The sequence below is a fragment of the Felis catus genome, chromosome A1, assembly GCF_018350175.1.
Source record: "Felis catus isolate Fca126 chromosome A1, F.catus_Fca126_mat1.0, whole genome shotgun sequence".
In the NCBI taxonomy this organism is placed as follows: Eukaryota; Metazoa; Chordata; class Mammalia; order Carnivora; family Felidae; genus Felis; species Felis catus.
Genome location: NC_058368.1, coordinates 50,097,552 through 50,121,602, shown reverse-complemented (window position 1 = coordinate 50,121,602; position 24,051 = coordinate 50,097,552). Strand labels below are relative to the sequence as shown.

At 36.5% G+C, this 24,051-nt stretch overlaps 1 protein-coding gene across 20 annotated transcripts in view; it reads right to left on the bottom strand.

The window, feature by feature from the left end:
• LMO7 (LIM domain 7) overlaps window positions 1–24,051 on the bottom strand; it is a 196,018-nt gene that overhangs the window by 107,175 nt on the left and 64,792 nt on the right. For all 20 annotated transcript variants that reach the window (XM_045054447.1, XM_045054431.1, XM_019828007.3 and 17 more), the window contains exons 3-4: window positions 19,369–19,439; window positions 5,652–5,721 (exon numbers count right to left, since the gene is read on the bottom strand). In XM_045054447.1, coding sequence (XP_044910382.1) covers window positions 5,652–5,721; window positions 19,369–19,439 — 141 coding nt within the window. The remainder of the gene's footprint in view (window positions 1–5,651; window positions 5,722–19,368; window positions 19,440–24,051) is intronic.

Here is a 24,051-nt window from a genome sequence, read left to right as displayed (position 1 = left end):
CACACCTTATATATTCCACTCTTGAAAATAATCTGAAAGAATAACCCTTTAGAGGAAGGATATTCAAATTTGGCCCATATTTTTCAAGCAAGTGTGGATATAGTGAAGATTTTTAAATTAAGCACACTGACAGACACAAACTTTCAAACAAAAAATGATTCAAACCAAATATTCTTTTTTTTTAAAGTAGATTTCATGCCCAGTGCAGAGCCCAATGTGGGGCTTGAACTCACAAATGTGAGATCAAAACCTGAGCTGAGATCAAGAGTCAGTTGCATGCTTAGCCAACTGAGCCACCCAGGGGCCCCTCAAACCAAATTTTCTAGAATACGATTCCTTTTCTCAGAGAAACTGCAATTGAAATAGCAGGCATGAGTAGATCACTCAAATCTATACTCAGTCAACAAACCAGCCCATGCAAAGGGGTAGCGTTTATTTTCTCAACTCTTTATCTCCATGGCTCTCAGCCAGGCATGATTTTACTCCATAGGGGTCATTGGCAATGTCAGAAGACATTTTTAGTGGTCATCCTTTGGGGCTGGGGAGCATGGTGTTACCAGCATGTAGTAAGTAAAACCTAGGGAAGTTGCTAAACATTCTACAATGCACAGGAAAGACCACCCCCTAAACAAAGAATGATCTGGCCCAAAATGTCAATAGTGGTGCCAAGGTTGAGAAACCTTGCTTTAGTAAATACAACTAAATCATCAGGGGTCCAAGACTACTATAAGTCTTGGGATTAATAACTTCCTTGATGTTCTCTGCACATATTGTATTTCAGGCACACTAAGACATCAGATGGTAAACATTATTCTGGTTCAATGACTCTTTTCACCATCAGAATATCTTGCCTGTTTCTCATGGTTTTGTTCTGAGATTGAGTTTTTTAATTCCCAAATAAAGTTTTAGTTTTGAGTTTCAATGAATTGAACATACCCACATTTAACAGCAGCTAATTTTTTGGAAAATTCAGACTGGTTAGATTTTTGGGGGGCATCGCTTTGTGAAGAATATAAAAAAATAGAAAAGATAGGGAAAATCTATTTCTTGAAAAATTAGAACTTAGTATTAAGTGAGAAAAGCCATATCTCTAGATCTATGAGAACATGGTTAACGTTTCTCCAAAAGGGAAAGAAAAAATCGTAAAATCATATGAATGTTTCAAGCAAAGCATTCAATATATTTCCAAATCAGCTAAACACCTCTCTCCATATTGTCATTGCTCAGAGGATATTCATGTGTTCCACACAGGTCTACCTACAAACAGTAAACACATCGTCTTGGCTTCAAAGCTAAATACACAGAGTAGCTGACATGAAGTGGATGGAAGTTATAGCTGAAGGAAAGAGAATAAGAATGGAATGATAGAAAACAGGGCTTGGAGCACAGAAATTGTATAATTTTTACTATATTTAATTTAATATGGTGTATCTACCCTAGAGAAACCTCATTCACAGAATCCTCTTTAACCCACACACCTGAACTCAGTGAGCCAAAGGCTACCAGCCTGACTACAACCCATTTTGCCAAGATGACTCCCTTCTCAAGGAACACATCCGTCAGCTGGCCAGTGACCTATGATATTTGCAGCCTGGAAAGACAAGGTAATTTGATTCATTCAGACTCTTCTCTTGGGACCCTCGACTGAGAGACACCATTTCCTATTTGCAATGGGGTAGAAAAAAGTAATCATGTGGAATGTGGCTGCCATATTTATGACTGAACACTGAATTAATGACAGAGTCCTCTGAAAAATCCTGAAAATAAAACACTTCATCTCACTTAGCTTGAAAGCATCTATGCTCTTTTTATTACTAAAAAAAGCATAACTGCATATAAAATTGGTGAATCAGATTAAGGTCTTTGGACATACCAATGTCAATTTCCTGGCTTTAATACTATATCACAATTATGCAAAATATTACCATGAGAGAAACTGGGTGAAGGTCACAGAGGACCTCTTTGTACTGTTTTTTTTCCAACTTCCCATGAAACTATATTTATCTCAAAAAATTTTTTAAAAAGCAAGTATCAGATAAAAAATACTACCTAGCTGTATTAGTTTCCTAGTTTCCTACCCATAAACTGGGTAGCTGAAAAAAACAAAGATTTATTGTCTCACAGTTCTGGAGGCTAAAAGTCCAAAATCAAGGTGTCCACAAAGCCATGGGCTCTATAAAACCTGTAAAGAAATTATTCCTTGCCTCTTCCTAGTTTCTTGTGGTTTGCTGGCAATCTTTAGTGTTCCTTGCCTGTAGATGCATCACTTCAGTCCTCAGTTGTCACATGGCATTCCTCCTGGGTGTATCTGTACTCACATAGCCATCTTTTTATAAGGACAACAGTCATAGTAGACCAGTTTCCCCCCCCGCCCCACCAATTATGACCCCATCTTCACCAACCTTATTCACAAATAATGTCACACCCTGAGGTACTGGGGTTTAGGACTTCAATATGTTATGTTTTGGTGAGTAGGGGTAGAGGGGGAACACAATTCAACCTATAACACTCTTCCTTCAAAGACCTAATTCTGGAGCTTACTATTTTTCACGACTGAACCCTTTTTCATTTATTCATTCAAAAAAAATTTTTGCCTCCCATAAATATCAATCATTATGTTGCTGTGAACAAAAAAAAATTTCTAGTATAAAAAGTCTGGCTCAGACTTTTTATCTTTCTTCTATACACATCGAAAATGAAGGCTTCTAACATACGTTTTCTTGAGGAGTTCTTCGAGGTCAAACTTCATAGTCCAACTACGATTCCTCATGTGTGTTCAATAAATGTCAGGCTATTATAATTCATTGCAGCACATTTATATATCTGGTGTTTTCTTGCCCATTTACTAATTTATTTTCCAGATCCTGCTCCACCACTACAACATTAAGCTCTTTGGGGATAAAGTCCTTCTCTGTCTTTATTCCTCCAATATATCCCTACAAACCAGAAACATTCTTGACCTAGTAGGCACTCAACTATTTGTTAAAAAAATGAATGTGCTACAAAAGGACCTGTATGTCACACTATATAATCCCTTTCTGTCCACATATGACAACCCTACCAGATAGATGCTGGAGCTCTAATGCACACTTCAAACTGAGGCTTCAAGAAGTTTTGACATAACCATCCTGACATACAAGCATGGAAAGAAGGAGTCCATGTGGCATGATAACAACTTCAAACCAACTGTAGTCAATTCTACAACTGTGGTGATTCTTATGCTCCTACACCCCACTAAAAGTGTTCAGTGTCCTATACTTGGGAAATCATCCCATTTAATATTCTGGAAATGCATCTCATTTTAGTTTCTAGAGATAAAATCCAAACTAGATAGAATTTTCATGCTTGAAGGAGAAATACTTAGAGAGATTGTTGTATTTAAATATAAAAAACATTTGGCTTATATCTAATCATAGAATCAGAAGATTGAATAAAACCTCTAGTGACCAGTAACAACAAACCACCACAATTCAAGAATTCCAAATATGCAGGGTGTTTGAAATCAAAGGCTAATTTCATTTAAAATGTGTATAATTGATCCAAGAAATGACAATTCACAATGTAAATATTAAAGTAAGAAAAACTGGAGACACTTAAGATTTTCAATATAATTCAAACTTTTAATTTTCACAGAAATTATTTCATAAAAATGATTTTCATATAAGACTTAGTTATTTTTATTAAACTGAATGTCTCTTCCTAGAAAGACTTCAAAAACCAAATTTCTTTGGGGAATCTGGGTGGCTCAGTTGGTTAAGCATCTGACTTCAGCTCAGGTCATGATCTCGAGGTTCATGGGTTCAAGACCTGCATCAGGCTCTGTGCTGACAGCTCAGAGCCTTGAGCTTGTTTCAGATCCTGTGTCTCCCTCTCTCTCTGCCCCTGCCCTGCTCATGCTGTCTCTCTCACTCTCTCTCTCAAAAATAAACATTTAAAAAATTTTTTTAATAAAAAAAACAAACTTCTTTAATTTTATTCCTTAAATAATACCTTCTGACTATGAATTACTGACTATAAATTACTAGAAGTAATTCATACATATATGTATATTGCTATACATTCATATACATATCTTCAATATATAGCAATATATGCATGCCTGATAGGTTTTTTACCTAACCAAATTTGAGACCAATAAAAATATCACGTCATGATAGAAATCATGTCATGATAGAAATGGAATAGAATTAACTTGGTAAGAAAGAAGTAATTCATATTTGAGCCCAGCTGCTCTGAGAACTTTACATATATTCTATGTTTCAAAAGAAAATTATAATTGATCTTTCAAAGAAAAAAGAAAGCTCTAAAACTCTTCTTTCCTTCTCTCCTAGACAGTTATTTTCCAATAATACACAATGTGTGACTAACTTATTCCTATAAAACTGTAATGAGATTTTCATACCAGCTGCAAATCCAGAAATTTTGATGCTGTTACCCTTTAATCCTTCATGCCTCTGACATCTGCAAACAAATGGTTGGCCAAAAAAAAAAGTTCTTGAATATAATAAGCAGCTTGACTATTGCAAAGATGATTTTATCTATCTATCTATCTATCTATCTATCTATCTATCTATCTATCTATCTAAATTCCAGGTTATTAGCTGTCTTAAACTTCAGTGTATTATAAAATTAGTTTTTTTTTTAATTTTTTTAACGTTTATTTATTTTTGAGAGACAGAGAGAGACAGAGCATGAGCAGGGGAGGAGCAGAGAGAGAAGGAGACACAGAATCTGAAGCAGGCTCCAGGCTCTGAGCTGTCAGCATAGAGCCCGATGTGGGGTTCGAACTCACGGACTGCAAGATCATGACCTAAGCTGAAGTCAGATACTTATCTGACTGAGCCACCCAGTGCCCCATAAAATTAGTTTTGTTAAACTGACTTCTATGATCAGCCTTGAATCTTAGGAGTTGCTAACATTTTGAAAATAACCCATCATGTGTACTTAATTATAAATTATTTCTTTCAAAGATACAGCCCCACCTTGTTATTGGTCTTTCAATTATTATTGACCCACCAGAGTATCTATGTAATGACAGTGTAGGGTATTTTTCACACACAGAATCTAAATTTAAAGCTAGAAGGAATCTAAAGACTTATCCCATAGTTGTTTCATGGGTAGTATTACTGAGGCAAAGAAAACAGTGACCTACCCAATATCACACAGAACACTAGTAGGAAATCTACTATATAAAGCAAAAGTGTTGGAAATACTCTCCAAGATCGAAGTGTGCTAAGTGAGAGTCATCCCTAAGCAGAAGCAACAGATATGTAACAACTGGTGAACATCTACAGTTTCCCTAAACTGTGGTCAACTAGCAAACAAAGTATGCAGGGCTGAACTTCAGAAAGAACATGATCATAAACAATGCAATCTGTGGAAGAAATAAGCCGAGAAAGGGGATATATGAAGTTTGAGGGCACAAAAAGCAAAGCAAACAGAAAGTAAAAAAATAAAAGCCTCCTGGCAGAAGGGAAAGGAAAGAACTAAAAGTGTAAGGAGAACGTCACTAAAAACACTTTTCTTGAGCAAAAAACTCCAAACCTAATTTCTATGATAGTTCCAGATCCAGATAAGAGTACCGGTCTACACCCATCTTTTTACACTTCAAAAACAAAGAAATCTAGTTTTGAAGATAATTTTTTACTTACCAAACCTGCTATTGGTGTGGACAGTCTATTAATCTTCTTAATGACACCAGGTTTAAGTTTATTAATCAAACTGAAAATAAAGAAATAACACATGCAATTACAAGAATGCCGATATCAGTTTAGTATTAAATCATGTATGTCACTACTCCATCCCCCACATGTGGTTCAGAGCCAAGAGCCCAATAAAAGGCAAACAACCAAGCAAACAAGTCAAGAAACACAGTAGGAAGAACGGCACAGCAAACAATAGTAAGGATCTTCTTAGACCATACAGACACTATCTTCAAAGCCATGTCCCTAAAAATAGTTCCACATTTATTAAAGGTAACATTTGATTCTGTTCCAAGAGGCAGTGTAAGAATCTCTTTCATTATAATTTAGTTCTCTTGGACCTAAGAATAATTTTTTCTATCAATCATATTATTTTTTTCTCAAACTGATCTTTATTTTGAAAAGTAGATTCGAACCATATAATTTTGCCAGAGTTATAACATACAATATTAGTTTTAGTGGTGTAACATAGGGATTTGACATTTATATACACTATGAAATGATCACCATTATCAGTCTAGTTACCATCTGTCCTCATACAAAATGTTTATAATATAACTGACTATATTCCCTATGCCGTATTTTACACCTCCATGACTTTATTTTATAACCAGAGTTTATACCTCTTAATCCCCCGCACCTACTTCACCCATTTTCCCTATCCCTCTCCTCTGGCAACTACCAGTTTGTTCTCTGTATTTATGAATCGATTTCTGTTTGTTTGCTCTGCTTGGTTTTTTAGATTCTACATGTAAATGAAATCATGCAGCATTTGTCTTTCCGTCTGATTTATTTCACTTAAGCATAAGACCCTCTAAGTCCATCCATGTTGTCACAAATGTATTTTGCCAGATTTAAAGGGTCAGTGGAACTCATCCAAATGGCCAGCAAGTTCTTATTGTTAACTCTTTCAAATATGTAACCAACTGCTTTGTTACCATAGCAGAATGACTAGATAAATATTAAATGCGCCAGAACTCCCCCAAACAAGGCAACAGTTACCTCAGAATCTAATACTGAACACATTTAAGTTGCTTTGACAGAATCTGCAAAGATATGTATAAGTCGCTACATTCCAGAACAACAAAAAAAAAGAAGCCATCTTTAAAAACTATAACTTAAGAGTACAATTTTTGGTTCTAAATGTAGTTATCATCAATTGTATGTTATTTGTTGTTGTTGTTTTTCACCAATACAGTGTTAAGCCATGTAGAAATTTAATACTATAGTAATGCTTTTCTACTAATGCTAGCTTGGGTAATTAATCATTAGTCACTGTCAGAAAACAGCAATTTAAAACAGTGATTTTCCTATTCAATAATCTGGGTACAAAAAGCAATTCTTTATTCTGTAAACAGAGCTGCAAAAGGAAAGCAGATATAGGAGAAAGAATCAAACATTCTTAATTTACTGGTCTCCTCTTCACAATGGGCAACAGAAAAAAAAAAAAAATCTGACACTTGTGGAATGTCACTCCTTCAACATTCCAGAGATTTATATATACACTTGAATGTGCTAAAAATAAAGAAGACAAAAGTCTCAACTTAATAACCTTCAGAATGTTGTTGAACGGGAATCAAAATTACAAAACAATGGCTTATGAAGATTTAGTCTGGTGAGCTGTTTTCTGTTTTCCTAGTTTCTTCACACAAAGATCTTTAGACAATATACATAATAAAATCACCCCCTCAACTTCAAGCATTTTCTAGAACTGTTACTCTTTGATTCCTAATTTCTTATTTGTACAAAGAAAGCTATGTAGGAAGGAAGGCTTTCTCCCTTCATAGCTGAATTATTTTTCTTTAATCACTAGCTGAGGAGCTAGAAAAGGAATTGAACAGGTTTATAAGAAATGACAGTTCCAAATTAATTCTTCTAGCTGTTCCCTATTAACCAGGTATTTATTAAATTCTATTACCAGTGGCATCTTGCAATGCATAGAAGAACTAATAAATGCAACATTACTTAATAGGAACATTATTCTGGCATAGTATAAATCAAGAAATTCATAGAGTTGTTGGCCATTAACTTGGCAGTGACTTTCCTACAGTAACTTGGATCTTAAAATGTAATCCTATGGTGGTGTAAAAAGTTAAAGACTAAAATGAGCTGGGTCAACTTATCAAATGTCAGGAAAGCCTAGCATCAGTTGTCTTCATTAGCAGAAGAATGTCATAAAGTCTTCCTCCACCCATTTGAGTCACTGATGACTTTGGCCAGATCACTGTATTTACTTGTTTACTGCATTTATCATTCTTATATTACAGTGTTAGTAACATCACAAGCATTTTTTAAAAACAGTTTCTGGAATGAATAATAACACGGCCTGCATTCAATTCAGTCAGCAAAAGGAAGTAAGGGATGGAAGTAAAGAAACAGCACAGTTAAATGATGTCTCCCAAAAATGAGTTGACTCCTCCCTCATCATAAGATTCCACAGCTATTACCTAGAAGCAACACACAGCACAGTGGATTAGCTTCTTTCTTGACTCCTGAGTCTCCTAGCACGTGTAGAAACATGGAAATAGCCACCAGGCAAAAACAACACTCCGCATAACATACAAACGACCTTCTAAAAGTTGCGTCACTAGGAGAAAACATTGTTTTATTTTGTCAAATGTTAAAATGGTATTTGTTCTAAGCACTAGAATATGGAGAAAATGCACATACGGTTTTGGCAAAAACTGAACATCCAATCAGATTGTGAATCATGAATAATTATTTTCATATACAATTAAAGGAAAAACTTTTAGGATATTTCTTCTAGGGAGAAACATAGATTTCATTAAATCTAAACTTCTGTGAAATTAAAAAAAATTTTTTTAACGTTGATTCATTTTTGAGAGACGGAGACAAAGCGTGAGCTGGAGTGAGACAGAGAGAAAGGGAGACACAGAATCTGAAGAAAGCTCCAGGTCTGAGCTGTCAGTGCAGAGCCTGGTGCGGGGCTCAAACCAACAAACCATGAGATCATGACCTGAGGTGACGTCAATGCTTAACCAACTGAGCCACTCAGGTGACCCTAAACTTCTGTGAAATTTAAGGATATCTAAAAAAAGAGGGGTAGAGTCTTTTTTTCAACATTTTTTTTTTATTTTTTTATTTTTGGGACAGAGAGAGACAGAGCATGAATGGGGGAGGGGCAGAGAGAGAGGGAGACACAGAATCGGAAACAGGCTCCAGGCTCTGAGCCATCAGCCCAGAGCCTGACGCGGGGCTCGAACTCACGGACCACGAGATCGTGACCTGGCTGAAGTCGGACACTTAACCGACTGTGCCACCCAGGCACCCCAAGAGGGGTAGAGTCTTAACATCAAATCAAATAAAAAAGCCACACTAGGGAGATACTATTCTCTTTTACAAATAGAACTTCTTTGCATAATAAAGTTTCCTCAGGGCACCTGGGTAGTTCCTTGGTTAAGCATCCAACTCTTGGGTTTGGCTCAGGTCATGAACTCAGGATTTGTGAGATCGAGCCCGCATCAGGCTCTGTGCTGACAACACGGAGCCTGCTTGGGATTCTTGCTCTCCCTCTCTCTCTGCCCTCTCTCTCTCTCTCAAAATAAATAAATAAACTTAAAAAAAAAAAGGTTCTTCAATTACACATGTGAAATTCAAAAAGGCAACACTCACCTCTGGTCACTGGCTCTATTTAAGAATCATATAACATGATAATCTTCCAGATGGCCTCTGTGCACAAGGAACTAAAGGCAGTCAAGGGACCATTTTAACTGCCTGCAAGCAGACCATTCCTCTAATCCTACGCAGAATTATACCTCTACCCCCCCAAGTCTTCCCTCAGGCCATGGCATAAATCTGATTATGTGCTTTTTAGCACATCAGAGGTTTGCTCTTTTGGTTAAGATTAAAACCGGGACAGAAAACACCTAGTCATTTGCTACCTCCTGTGGTAGACCACATTGGCTAAAGCCTGCAACCCCTCTCCCTCAGCTCATCCCTGTACTGTTGTCTAATTCTTTTTCTTCTCTTCTCCAAAACATCCTGCCCACTCCCTCCGAGAGAGCTGAGTTACATAACAGATTCTAGAAAGCTGTCTTTGTTCTGCAACTTTGTCACCAGTGAATGTGACCTGACTTTAAATATAACACCAGGAAAACTGTACATAAAGTTCAATGTAACATCTAGCTTGGTTATAAACAGTTTTAATGAGAGATAGAACTTGGTGTTCTTAGTCTCCAGAAACTAGTTCTAAATGCCAAACCTTATTTTCCCCTTTACCAGAAAGCCCTTCAGTAGAGGTGGAAAATTTAGAGACATGTTTCAACTTCCTATTCCAAAGATGTTTTTTCTAAATGCACTAGAGACACTGACCTCAAACAGCATATCAATACATTGAGAGTGAACTTGCTAACCTATGGTCAGTCAGTCGCACATACATATTTCTATTATCTTTCTGTTGACTACATTTTCTAAATATCTACCCCCACATTAGTGAAATTTTCCTATTGATAAATTTTTAGAAGACAAAATAAAAATATTATATATTTCCTTACAAATTAAAGGAAAATGACTTTTGTTTTATCTGCTATTTGGCACATCTTTATTTGCCTAGTTTGTTCTAGATGCAAACTCTGGCAACAAACATTTGAATGCTTACTAAAGACAGAGCACTGTGCTAAGGAGACAGTGAAGATATCAAGTACAAGGACATTCTCTCATTGCTAACATCTGGCACTTAGCAAGGTACCTGGTATTGTGAAGGTGCTTTAAAAATGTCTGCAAAAACCCACTAACTTGTAATACAGATATTTTTCTGTGGTTGAAAACCTCTCTGTTCTTTACAAAAATAAATTTAGAAAAAATTTACCTTTAGTTTCACTCAAATGTGAGAAATGGTTTTTGGCTTTTCCCAAAAAGGACACCTGCCCTCTGTTAGGTTTTCTGTTGCCAGACAAATCAAACCTTGATGTTGGTTCCCAGTTGTCAAATGTTGATCAAGAGAATAAACTCTCTATCAGATATATTACTTTGGACAGGTTATCCTAAGTAAATTTCTAACTGATATTTTCCATTAATTGCCCCCATCTAAATTCATAAGCTATAATATCTTTAAAATAAAAACCACACTGAGAAGTTAGTGATCACATTTCCTTGGGTAAAGTAATAAGCATATGTAATTTAAAATTTTAAAGTTTAGGGGTGCCTGGGTGGCTCAGCTGGTGTTAGGCATCTGACTTCGGCTCAGGTCATGATTTCACAGTTTGTGCGTTCGAGCCCCATGCCAGGCTTTGTGATGACAGCTCGGAGCCTGGAGCCTGCTTCAAATTCTGTGTGGGATACATAGTGGGATCCCTCACCGTGGGATACATGGTCTCTCTCTCTCTGCCCCACCCCTGCATGCACTCTGTCTCTGTCTCCAAAAATGAATAAACGTCAAACAAAATACATTTAACTTTAAAAGCATGCAATATAAACAGTATGGTCACCTTAATATTTTCAAAGACTGGTAGTAAAATTAATCTCAGTTTAATTTCTAGAATTCCCATGGTAGTAACTTTGAATATGGCTGAGTTAGAATACAACACAAATAGTTAACAATAAATGCAAAGATGGGAAAGTGTAAGAGCAACACATCAGTATCAATACACCTGATAATTATAATTTTATTATGATAGGACCTTCTTATTTAGCCTCATTGTTATGCGCAAAGGATCTCTGAAGTGAGTCAAGAAAAGCTTGAGTGGTCTGACAGCAGATTTCCCTTATTTTAAGCAGCCTTGACAGTTACAGCACTAACAGATAGATATCGCTGGGTGATGAGACATGTCCCAGAGCAAGGGCTCTCTGAGTTCCTGTCCTGATTCTTGCGTTTACCATTAAGTAACATCTCTAAAGTCCTCTCCACCCCTTCATGTAAATGACAGTGATTCGCTCTTCTCTTGTGGGAGGGACTTGGGTTCGCTCCAATATTCGCCATCGTGAAAATTCTTCCAGTGCAGGTCTGTGTGCATACCTTCGCCTGTGCGCCTTACCGTTTCTTATGTTCTGTTTCTAAAAATAAACTCATCAACGCTTTTGATACATGTCTGGAAAGGAATTTGACAATGTGAATCAATTTACTTTTGCACCAGAAGGCAGTGTTCCTGTGCTCACCTCACGGCGGGATACAGCAGCACCTTCCTCTGCGCTGAGTTCAGCTCCCTGCTACGTGATCTTCCACAGAGCTGCATCCTTCACAACCACACTCTTAAGGCATGCACAACATTTCCCCAACTTTATCTATCACATTATAGATATTTAAGTTGTTTTTGATATTTTCCACTATGAAGAAGCTTTATATGTATTTTCCCCATCTTGCAGTCTTTTTCTTTACGATTCCCAAAAGCAAGGATTATTAAGAAAAGTCCTATAATTTGTATGGTAAGTAAATACATGTTCATATTAATTTAAAAACTAGCACATAATTACTTTGATAGATATTGCCACATTGTTTTTTAGAACTGTACCAGTTTATATTCAATTGGGCATTTTGAGTATATACCATTTCACCATAATATGCCAACATTTTGTAAGATTTCAAATTATTTACTGGCTTCGATTAGAAAATAGTATCTTGTGGGGCACCTAGGTGGCTCAGTCAGTTAAGCATCAGACTTCAGCTCAGGTCATGATCTCATGGTTTGGGAGTTTAAGCCCTGTGTCAGGCTCAGCACTGACAGTGCATGGGATTCTTTCTCTCTCCCTCTCTGCCCTTCCCCAACCTGTGCTCTCTCTCAAAATAAATGAATAATCTGTAAAACACACACACACACACACACACACACACACACACACACACAGTATCTTCTTTTAGCACAATTATTTAGTAATGAAGGCAGAGATTTTACTGTTTATTTCCAGTAGTATTTCTTCATTTGTAAAGTATTTAGTCACATCCTTTGCTTATTTGTCTATTAAGGTTTTCAAATGTATATCTCACCAATTTATTTGATTAATGATTAAGTCATTTTGCTTCATACATTTTTCTCAGAATGTTATTTGTCAGAATAACTATTTACATATAGTTTTAAATCTATTTTTTGTTCTTATTTCCTCATTCCTTCACAGGTTAGAATTTTAAACTGCCTCCAAAGATTTTAACTCTAAAATTTTATTTTTTCACCTTTTTATTATCTTAATCTAGGATATTCGGTGGGTTAATAAATTCATTCTTAACCAATTATTTATCCCAATACAATGAATTGAGTGATTCATCTGTTCTCCATGTTTTCATATCTCCTTTATCACAAATATCTATGGGTAAGAATGTATTTTGCACCCTGCCCCTATATTAATATGTACATTTATATATTTTTTTTAACATTTATTCATTTTTGAGAGACAGAGATGGAGTGAGCAGGAGAGGGGCAGAGAGAGAGGGAGACACAGAATCTGAAGCAGGCTCCAGGCTCTGCACTGACAGGCTGACAGCAATGAGCCTGATGTGGGGCTCGAACCCACGAACTGTGAGACCATGACCTGAGCCAAAGTTGGACACTTACCCGACTGAGCCACCCAGGCGCCCCAGTATGTACATTTATAAAGCAACCCATAATTTTTAATTACCTTGCACATTTGTCACATGTTCCTATGTTGGGACAACCTCATTTCGCAGAAACTTTTACTTTTAGAATTTTTTCTATTCTCACCTGTTTATTCTTCCATGTGAATGTTAAAATAATACTCATTAAGAAATGCCTGACTAGGGCCGTTGGGTGGCTCAGTTGGTTGAGCATCAGACTTCGGCTCAGGTCATAATCTCACAGTTTGTAAGTTTGAGCCCTGTGTAGGGCTCCCTGCTGTCAGCATACAGCCCACTTTGGATCCTTTGTTCCCCCTCTCTCTGCCCCTCCCCTACTCACACTCTCTCTCAAAGATAAACTTTAAAAAATTTAAAAAAAAATCCTGGCTAGATTTAATATGAATATTGGACTAAAATTATAAATTAACTGACATCTATTACCCTATGTAGAAATATAATTATCATTTCATTTCTTAAATCTTAGAGTTTACCATTACATTTTCAACATCCAAGATGAAAGTCTCACACATTTCTCTACAGTAAACAGTGTTCTAAACTTTGTCACTATTGCTTTTGTCACCTTAGATCTCACCTAATTTTCTGACCGATGACTGTCAGTATATAAAAATTCTAGAGATTCTCTCATATAAGGAAAATGTTCTACTTTTAATTAATGTGACACCATTATATATTTGTTCTTTTTACAATATCCATTATTTAATTTACTTCTCAATACACTGACTAGAATTATTGTACTTTGGATATTTAATGGCCAACACACTGCTTTCCATGTGCCTACCTAAGTACCTTTATTACAATAAAACTGACTTCAGGAATAACTTCTTACTGATCAACTTTAATAAAATTGCTTACATCTCATACATCTAAGCATACATACTACTTCCTTTTATTTTTAGTAAACCATCATTCTCATTTCTTTCCAGAGGTCTTACCACTGAAATGTCGTATGTTCTCCTCTCAGTAATTATGTTTATGGTGGAAAAATCCTGTAGATGATGCATGCTGGTTCATGAAACAGGACTGAAGCTTTCTAACTTCAAGTCTGAGGCCACAATACAAAAAACCATCTGCAAAATTTGCAGTGAGTCCATATAATATGACTACTATAACAGAAGTGAATTTTTTTTAATTTTTTAATTTTTTTTTGAGAGAGAGACAGAGAGACAGAGAGACAGAGCGTGAGTGGGGCAGGAGCAGAGAGAGAGGGAGACACAGAATCTGAAGCAGGCTCCAGGCTCCAAGCTATCAGCACAGAACCCAAGGCGGGGCTTGAACCCACAAACCACGAGATCATGACCCAAGCCGAAGTCAGACGCTCAACCAACTGAACCACCCAGGCGCCCCAGAAGTGCATTTTTAAATTGATGTTTAATAAGCTAGCCTTCAACTTAACAAACTATTTTCTTAAAATAATGTTTTGTTATATATAGATAACGAATTACAAAAAAAATGGATTGTGAATCTTAAAAAGAGAACATACAGATTGGCAATCATTAATTACTGCCATGAAGATAAAGCAGTTTAAAATTTTTAAATTGTCTTTATGAACTTGAATATTTGCATCTTTACCTACTGCTGGATTATCAAACAATATAGAAACTTCAAAAAAGTGAAATGAAGAAAAATTGTTTTATTACTTAAATTATAAATGGCTATAATATGTATGAGAATCAATGGATAGTGTTGGCATGCTAGAGAGCTCTATGGAAGCAAGTGTCCTCTTCAGAAAATTCAAAACCAGAAAGAACTCTAAGAAAAAGTCTTTATTATTAAAGAAGGGCCTCTGGGCTTCACATGGAACACTGCATAGAAGCCCAAAGGCCCACTGATGTCACTGTCATTCAATGTGTTAGGGTCTCCAACCCTCACAAAAGACAGTGCTCTCTTGTGCGAATGAGAAGTGACAAAGTTCTTTACCTTGTCCTATGTCTTAGAACAATCAACTGAGTATCCCATAGAAAATTAATAGCATTTTTTTTAATAAACCTTCTCCTTCTATTGAATGCATCTTTAACAAAACATCATGTTACTTTTAGGTAGACAGTGTAGTGGTCACATGACAGACATAAATAGAAACAAGATGTCTCAAACCAAACGGGTGAACATCTTGATTCACTCTTTCCAAACTGCAAGCCATGGAAAGAAGGCCTGGTAACAATGTGAGAAGAGTTTTCTCAATCATTTGAGCCAAGTTCAAAGAGATATAAACTTCTGGGGCATGCCTGATTTGAGATAGAGCAAAGACTGGCAATATTCCAGGGATGGGAAATAAAACTGACTAACCAGAGACACACCCAATAAAATTATCTTCAAATGATCTTACTTCATAAAGAGAATAAAGAATGTTTTCGTTTTAGTATTTCCAAGATTGCTATCATAAGATGAGTAACTGTGAAATTACTAACTCATATCACTAGCTATATATGCCTCTACCAAATATGTTTAGAGAAGAGAAATAATTCTGCTAGAACCACAGAGCAAGAGAGGCTATGGATATTTATGTAGGTGGCAAATCTCATATTTTTAAAAATATACAGTAAGGTAGTCCTCATGAACACTAATAAACACTGAAGTTAGGGGACTAATTATTCCCCTAATGAATACCGTCAATAAATAACAAGGAGTTGAAGCCACTTTACAGACTCTTGTCAATCCTTTTACTAATTGGAAAAATTCCCAAATTAGATTTTGTTTCCATCTCACTGTTTAGTAAAGCCAAGAGAGATTACATGTGTAGGGTATACAGTAAAAGAATTACTACAACAGGCTTTAACCAGGACAGTATTCTTTAGCCCTCAGCTCAATTAGATCTCACAGTCAGTAAACACTAAATGATACTAAAATGATTAACAGGCGATACTAACTTCAATAGTCCATCAGATTTAGGGGCACATTATCCTCATTACTCAGGTGTCTATCTCGTCTGAAGCCTCAGCACAGAGTTTATGCCCAATTTAGACTATCTGAAATGTCAGAACACTGCCAGTTGGGTGGAAGCTATAAATAAGCTCACTTCCTCTAACTCTTGACTTTGATATTTCACAATCCAGCTCAAAAAGGATAAACTGCAACTAATGAATAAAAGACTGCTGAAATTAGATGAAGTAATAACAAAACTCTAATGATAACGAACTAGGATGCCTGGAGATTTTTAATAGGCAACAAGCAGATCCTGTATTTCACATGAATCCATTTTTCTGGCAGCGAACCAAGCAGAAGTCAGCCTTCTTCTGTAAGAAAATGAATTAGAATTTTAAAATATCCTAATCATATTTCATCTAACACTTGAAATCTCTTATGGGTAAAATATTCTCAAAGCTTACTATATTTACCATTAATTTAAGAGTCAGGACTTCTAATACTAGACTCTGAACAGCGGATTTTGCTTTCCTCATAGGCATTATAACTCAGGTGGAGGTGATCAAACAGTGATCCCTGCTTAATCATTTCACAGACCAACCAGCTAGGCTTTTCTTATTTACGGATTTATACAGAATATAGTTACCTAGGCTTCCCCCCCCCCCCCCAGGATTACACCTTTTAGATTAAATGCTTCATTGACCAGTGGCTGTAAACAATGTGACTCACAATTAAGAGAAAGATTTTTTTTTAACACAAACATGCAATACTTTGATGTCCCTCAATAAACTACAATTGCTGATTACCACAGCTTAATATTTACTTACGCTACTTTTGGAAAACATTCATTTGAAGAATACTGGGCACCAAACACATTGATTAGACTTCTCTGGTAATGCACAAAACCCCCAACGGGTGTTATTCCAGCTAGGAAACAATCTGAGCATGACTTTTGGAAGTTGTGAATTAAAGTGACTTTTTTAAAGCCAATAGATCTCTAAACATGCATCCAAATGCTTGCTGTGTTTAATCTAATAATACTGCTTGTGGTCCAAACAGTTTTTCATCAACTCTGCATATCCTCAGTGGTAACAATATGCTCATCCTCTCAGATTGGGTATAGTTTTTAGAAATCACCTCAAATCATTCAGGGACCAGTTGGTGCATAAACTGCATTTTAAATTAAAAACTCTAAGAGTCTCTCCAGCATGTTTAATGACCTTGTTATGCAGGCAATGCCCCAAAAGGAGGAACCCTAAAAAGGATTTAAGTAATAGCTCATCACTGGTAGTATAAACCCACAAAGTGACTTCTTTGAAAAGATCACCAGAGCGCCTGGGTGGCTTAGTCAGTTGAGCATCCAACTTCAGCTCAGGCCTTGGTCTCATGGTTCATGAGTTCTAGCCCCACACTGGGGTCTGTGCTGATAGCTTGGAGCCTGGAGCCTGCTTTGGATTCTGTGTCTCCCTCTCTCCCTGCCCCTCCCTGCTCACTCCGCTCTCTTTCTCTCTCTCTCAAAAATAAATAAACATTAAAAACAATTTTTTTTTTTAAGATCATTTGTTTGGGCTAAATGCTCTCACATCTCTACAAACCATTCAGTACTTCATAGGCACACTTCCTACCTAATGTTTATCCTGACTTGTGGAGCTTACAACGGACAAAGTTATTTCACTGCAAACCTCTAGATAGTCCATACTCCTAGCTTGAGTAGCTTTAAGATCACATACATCTAACCATCATTTCCCCCCTCCATTTTCTGAATGATTTAGAACACATTTAAATTTTACAGTTTTCAAATTAATATAATTTCCTAACATTGGCCAATTAGAGTGACCACATGGTTTACAAGAATTAGTTTAAACATTATTTGGCAATGGCACTTCTAAATGTGACATCAGAAGAGGACAACTAACACCCCTTAAACTTTATTTGGCCCTTCTTCATATGCCTGTTCTACTGTATATCAGGTAGAAACACATGAAATTGACATTTCTATAAGTCACAAATGCTTGAATATCAATAACTTCAGCTGGTTCAACTTAACAACATTGCTCTAAGACAAAAAAAAAAAGTGTGAACATCTATCAAAAGAGCTGATGAGATATAGGCTGTCATATACATGGCCATCTTCCTAGCAAGAACTTATATTTATGCAAAGTTTGATAGTTTATAAAAACCTTAATATATATATATTATGGAACTTTGCAACCCTGTGAGTTAGGCAGATCAGATATGCTGATTTCCACTTCATGGATGAGAAAATAAGGCTCAGATGTTAAATCAATTGCTCAAATGTCCAAAAGTAATGGGGCAAGAAATCAAACCTAAGCCCTTTGACTCCTGATATTTGCTGCAGACAACCTTCCTTTAAAAGGATAATCTAAGTCATCTAAATACAAGTGCATATACTCCCAGTGTTTGCTTTGGGACAGATTCCGTAAATACCGACGTGATAAGTGTCTAGGTTGGAGTACTTAAGCCCTTTCAAAAACGTGGGTGCATACTCAAGTACATTCTTATAATTTATTTGCTCACTTCTGCAACCTGCACCCTCACCCAAGACTTCATCTTTACATCCCACAGCCCTACCTCTCCCTTACCCCCAAAGGTCACATACCTGGCTAACTGCACTCTGATCCACAGAAGGACAAAGCAGTATACCAAACATATGATGTAGGCCTCATACCATCAATCATGCCAGAAGCCTAGTTTACTTATGATAACCAAAATCTGGGACACGATTTTCGACAATATATTAGCTAAATGTGAATGGGCCATGCATAACTCAACGTGATTGCAGTAATGTAATGACTCCACTTAAAGCTTAAAAGAAAAATTTGCTACTGCTTAAATTTGTTCTACAAGCATCACTCTTTATTGATGAAAAAAAGAAAAAACTTATATTAACTTCTAAGCCAGGCAATTCCATATGTTAGAATACTCAGAGTAAGGGAGAGCTGGTGCAATGTAATACAGCTTCCTCCTCAACCACCCACCCCTACTGGCCCATCAAGAAATAACAGAATCTTTCTTGTTTACTAATTTAAAATAATATATATTTCACTAATGCTATCTTTAGATGCAGAGACTGATAATCCCTTCCTGCTGTCTGGTACTGTAGGGGTATCAATTTGCAGAGATCAAATCTCACTTGTTACCAAGAAAACAGATCTGTGACTAAGGTGGCCATGATGACAACTCACAACACACACATACACACCTTTGCTTTTGAAGAATGTTTTCAGTGCTTTAAATACTTACTCACACAACAGAACACCATTCTCTAGAGAAGCTCGAAAATCCTTTGTCTCAAAATTCTTCTCTGTTACTGCCTGAAAGACAGAGTTAGGTATTAATGTTCTCTCAATCGGGGTTAATACACAAGTCAAATTCAGCACAAGATTAATTAATATGCATCTAATGTTTTACTTGAAAGAATTGCATATATCACCAAAAGTCGTTCCATTTAGGAAATTACATGTAGTTTTAAGTTACAAAGAGAGAGATTAACCATTTTAGTATGAGCAAATATAAAAAGAAAAAAAAAACCATAATGAGAGTTTTCTGTAATGTTACTATCTAATGGCTGATCACCAAAAGTTAGAAGCTAAATTTCCAATATGTTTTCTGTAAAAATCCTATGGGCAACCTAGTTTACCAAGAATAAATAAAAATAGATTAAGATATAAGTTTGAAATACCAACTATAGATGCATATCACTAATTTCAGTCCCATCCTTAAATTCCTCAAGTTTCATGGCAAAGCAAAACAGCAGAGGGCATGACTCTCCTGAAACAGATTTACGAAATGGTCCTGACTTGCATCATGAGCTCTTTACTGAAACATCGTAGGGAGAAGGCTATTAAATCCCAACACAGAGAGACAAAAGAAAGACATGGAAGATGGTACATATTTTAAACAGACAATTCCTCCCTTAAGGCTATAACATATGAACAGGCCACCTACAGTCACCACAACCAATGTTCCTTAGCGAAACCACCTGGAAAAATGTCTACAGATCTGGTCTCTTGAGGGTGGAGTAGTTGGGAGGAAAGTGGATCTTACAGAGGATATAGAAGCAGAGAAAATGGAGGCCACGGTGGGAAAAAGCTGGTCCAAGAACAACTCCCAAAACTGGCTCCCTAGCTAACGGTGCGGGAAGAGTACACTACAATGGCAGTGATGCCAGCAGCCCTAGAGGTGCAGCCGTCACCTGAAAGCAAGGGCCCTCACTCCACCTGCCACTGCAGGGGAAAACGCCATCTTGGAAATCTGACTCGGGAAGTCCCTAACCTTAAACCCTAAGTGAGCTATAAGGCTCCTGCTGTCCTTACTCACCGCTGCTAGGTTTTCAGCCCACCTAGAGCCCCTGTATGCCTTCCGCATCTTTTCCATAATGCCCAACATTGCTATAGCTAGACATATTATCCGTTAAATGCAAAACAAGTTGTTTTTAGAATAAAAGTTAGTTTCTCATAAGCTGGTTCTATAAATATGGATGGGAGCCTGGGCCAGGAGGTAATACGCTCAAACACAAGAAGTAGATCCTTTCCTATACACAGCATTAATCTACAGAAGGCTACATTGCTGCATGAATTAAACATGTGCTGAGTGTCTCTGTTACAGACACTTACCTGGATACTGGGTCGAGATCTAAAGAAAAAAAAAATACAAGAAGCTCTTCCCTTAAAGACCTCACAGTCACATAAGTAAACACAAAGTATAAAAATGCAATAAAACATATCTAAACAGATTGATACATTCCTTTTGGGGGAAAACCTTAAGTGGCCCATGGATTATCCCAGGTACCCCATGTAGCACAAACTCTCTTGAATTTCCCCCAAATAGATCCAAAACAAACTCAAGATAAGCATTGATCCCAACAAGGAAAAACACAGTAACATCTCATTTACCTGAAAACTCCTCTCCAAAGCCAAAAAGGCATAAAAAAGTCCCAAGAACATCCAAAACGGATGTCAAAGTCTATTCTGTCTAGTCATAGGACAGCCCCTCAGAGCCACCAATACTTGATTATCCACCACTGACACAATCTGGTGACTGAGGTTCCCAAATTAACCCAGATTAGAAGCAGTAAGTTACAAGAAAGAAAGGTTGTTCGTACTGACACATCGATAGCAGTGAAGACACTCAACAGTCCTGGATGGGGCCAATCAAGAGGGCATGGCAGCAAATGATGGAATGGAAAGAGAAAGGGCTCATGTCAGACAAAAGTATGTTCATATCCCACTTTCATTACCTAAGAGCTGTGTGACCTTAAGCAAGTTAAATAACCTTTCTAAACCCGTCTACTCATCTCAAACAAGGAAAATAGCACCTACTTATTAGCTTATAATGGCCAAGACGCTGTGCAATCAAATACTTGAGGGTAGCTAACAGCCATGAAGCTTAACCTCTTTACAGGCACTGACCTGCAAGTTAGCACTCTGACAACACACTCTGATAATTAACCCTCAAAGGAATATCTCTGCACCATACAGAAAGCTTAGTAACATTCAGAATATTAAGTAGAAATAATAAAATATACAGACATATTCAGAAAACCCAACTATCCAGAATGGTTTATTTCCCCACAAAGACTACAGAAAGGCAAAATTCATGGTATGTAGATTTCAGACCACACCCATCCATGTCAAGATATTAGTGTACTCTTGTGTATATATATATATATATATATATATATATATATATATATATGTGTGTGTGTATATCTATAATATTTTCAAAATCTAAATATTGATAATATAAAACCAGACTCCATTTTATACTGTATTTATAAAGAAAACAGAATATAAAAGATAAACAAAGATTTTTAAGTAAGAGTCCATAGATTAAGGACATGGGAATCTGGCATTCTCTGTACATTACTGAAGGTATTATAAAACCATACCACCATTCTAGAAGGCAACTTGGGATATGTATTTGAAGTCTTAAATATGCATACTCTGAGGCACACCAAGTGCAGATCCAGGAATTTATACTACAACAGCAGGACAAGAACACAAAGACATGACAGGATTGTTTCACAGCATTATGTGTAACAGCAACAATTATAAACATCCTAAATGGCCAATAAGAATTTTTTTAAATTAGGATATAACCACAAAACAGAAAACTACATGAAATTTAAACTCATGTCATGAAAGTAGATCACTTGTAAAGAATACTTAATGTAGGGGCACCTGGGTGGCTCAGTTGGTTAAGCTTCCAACTCTTGATTTCAGCTCAGGTCATGATCCCAGGGTCATGGGATCAAGCCCCACATGATGCTCTGCACTGAGCATGGAGCCTTCTTAAGATTCATTCTCTCTCTCTCTGTCTCTCTCTGTGTGTGTCTCTCCTTCCTTCCCTGCCTCCAACCCCTGCCCCACTCACATGCTTTGTCTCTAAAATTTAAAAAAATTTTAATTTAATATAAAAAAGAATACTTAATGTATTAATTACAACTTCCTAGAAAATTACAGAACCATCCACATGCAACCAAAAACCTACAGCATTTTGTAAGTACTCAGCAAGAAAGTATTCCAACTGCATCATACACCAAATATTCCTAAACTAAAAAAATTAACTTGTCTTCCAATCTATATTTAGATTTTTTTTAATCTAAATTAGTGTATTTCACCATGTAATATGCCCTTTAAGATAATCCTCCACTCTTCTGGGTGTAATAGGTAACTCTGTAAGTTAAAAATGTTCCATTAATTTTTTTATTATGTTCCTGGATAAAAGAAAACTGAGTCTTAATATATAATGATTATGTGTGCGAGAGAGACAAAGAAAGCAAATACGGTACTTGAAATGAAAAATGAAAAATTATCTTTAAGTGGTTTAAGAGATTCCCTGGATATTTTCATGAACATTAGAAATTATTCATACTACATATGCTAGCTACCCCAACCTCAGTAATTCAAAACATCTGTTTATTGTAAAGTACAAATTTTTAATTAGCAAATTATATATCCATGTAAATATAAAGTCATCTAAGACCCATCCTAGGGGACTAAAACAAAAAAGTTTTTCCTAGTGTTTGAAACCACAAAAAGAAAGCGTAAATTTATAGCAGGGATGTTTGGTCTACAGGACTACCTGGGCCACATTCCTTAAGAAACATACAATATGGTATCTACCGTTCCCAGTGAGGCCAGCTCAGGAATCCCTGCCCTGCCATTTTCTACCTGTAACTCTGGACAAGCCAGATTAACTTTGTTAATGTTCTCATCTGTGCCATGGAGACACAAGGTACCCTCCCTCATAGGGCGACTGAGAATTAAATGAGATAAAATATATGAAACACTCAACCCTTGCCTCAGGAGGAACACTGACAAACGTTAGCTAGTGTAATTAGCCATTACCATCCATCTGTACAATGAAGACAAGAAGTTTCATCTTATCCAACAAACAAAAGTCTGTTTTGCCAGACATGACATCCTTTAATTAAAGGAAGAGACTGATTTACTACATTATAAAAATCCACTAGACTACCTTCTGTATCCTGGAAAGCGTAAATATTGTAGAAACCTGTAAAGGAACTCAAAATACAGTGAAGGCAGCTTGTTAAAACAATTAAATCATACTTTAAAATATAAACCCATCCTTATTTTAAGAAAGATTCAGTGCGCAGAAATTCCAGAATTTTGAAAGAACAAACTAGAAGTTCTAATCTAACAATTACTATTGTGTTCAAAAATTTTGAACCTTACTCATTAGTAAATTATTTGAGGTGTGATACATTTTACGTAATGAGGTTGTGATTCATAGGAGCTAAAAAAATAAAGACTACGTGTTTCCCTCATAAGCTAACAGAAGTCAACACAAACGAGTAATAATCACTGCGTAGTTACAGTCACACCTTGCCTTCTATAAAAACTTGGGTTTTTTCTACTTTTTTGTGCCCCTTTCCATATTTCCCTAATGCAGCTAAATAAA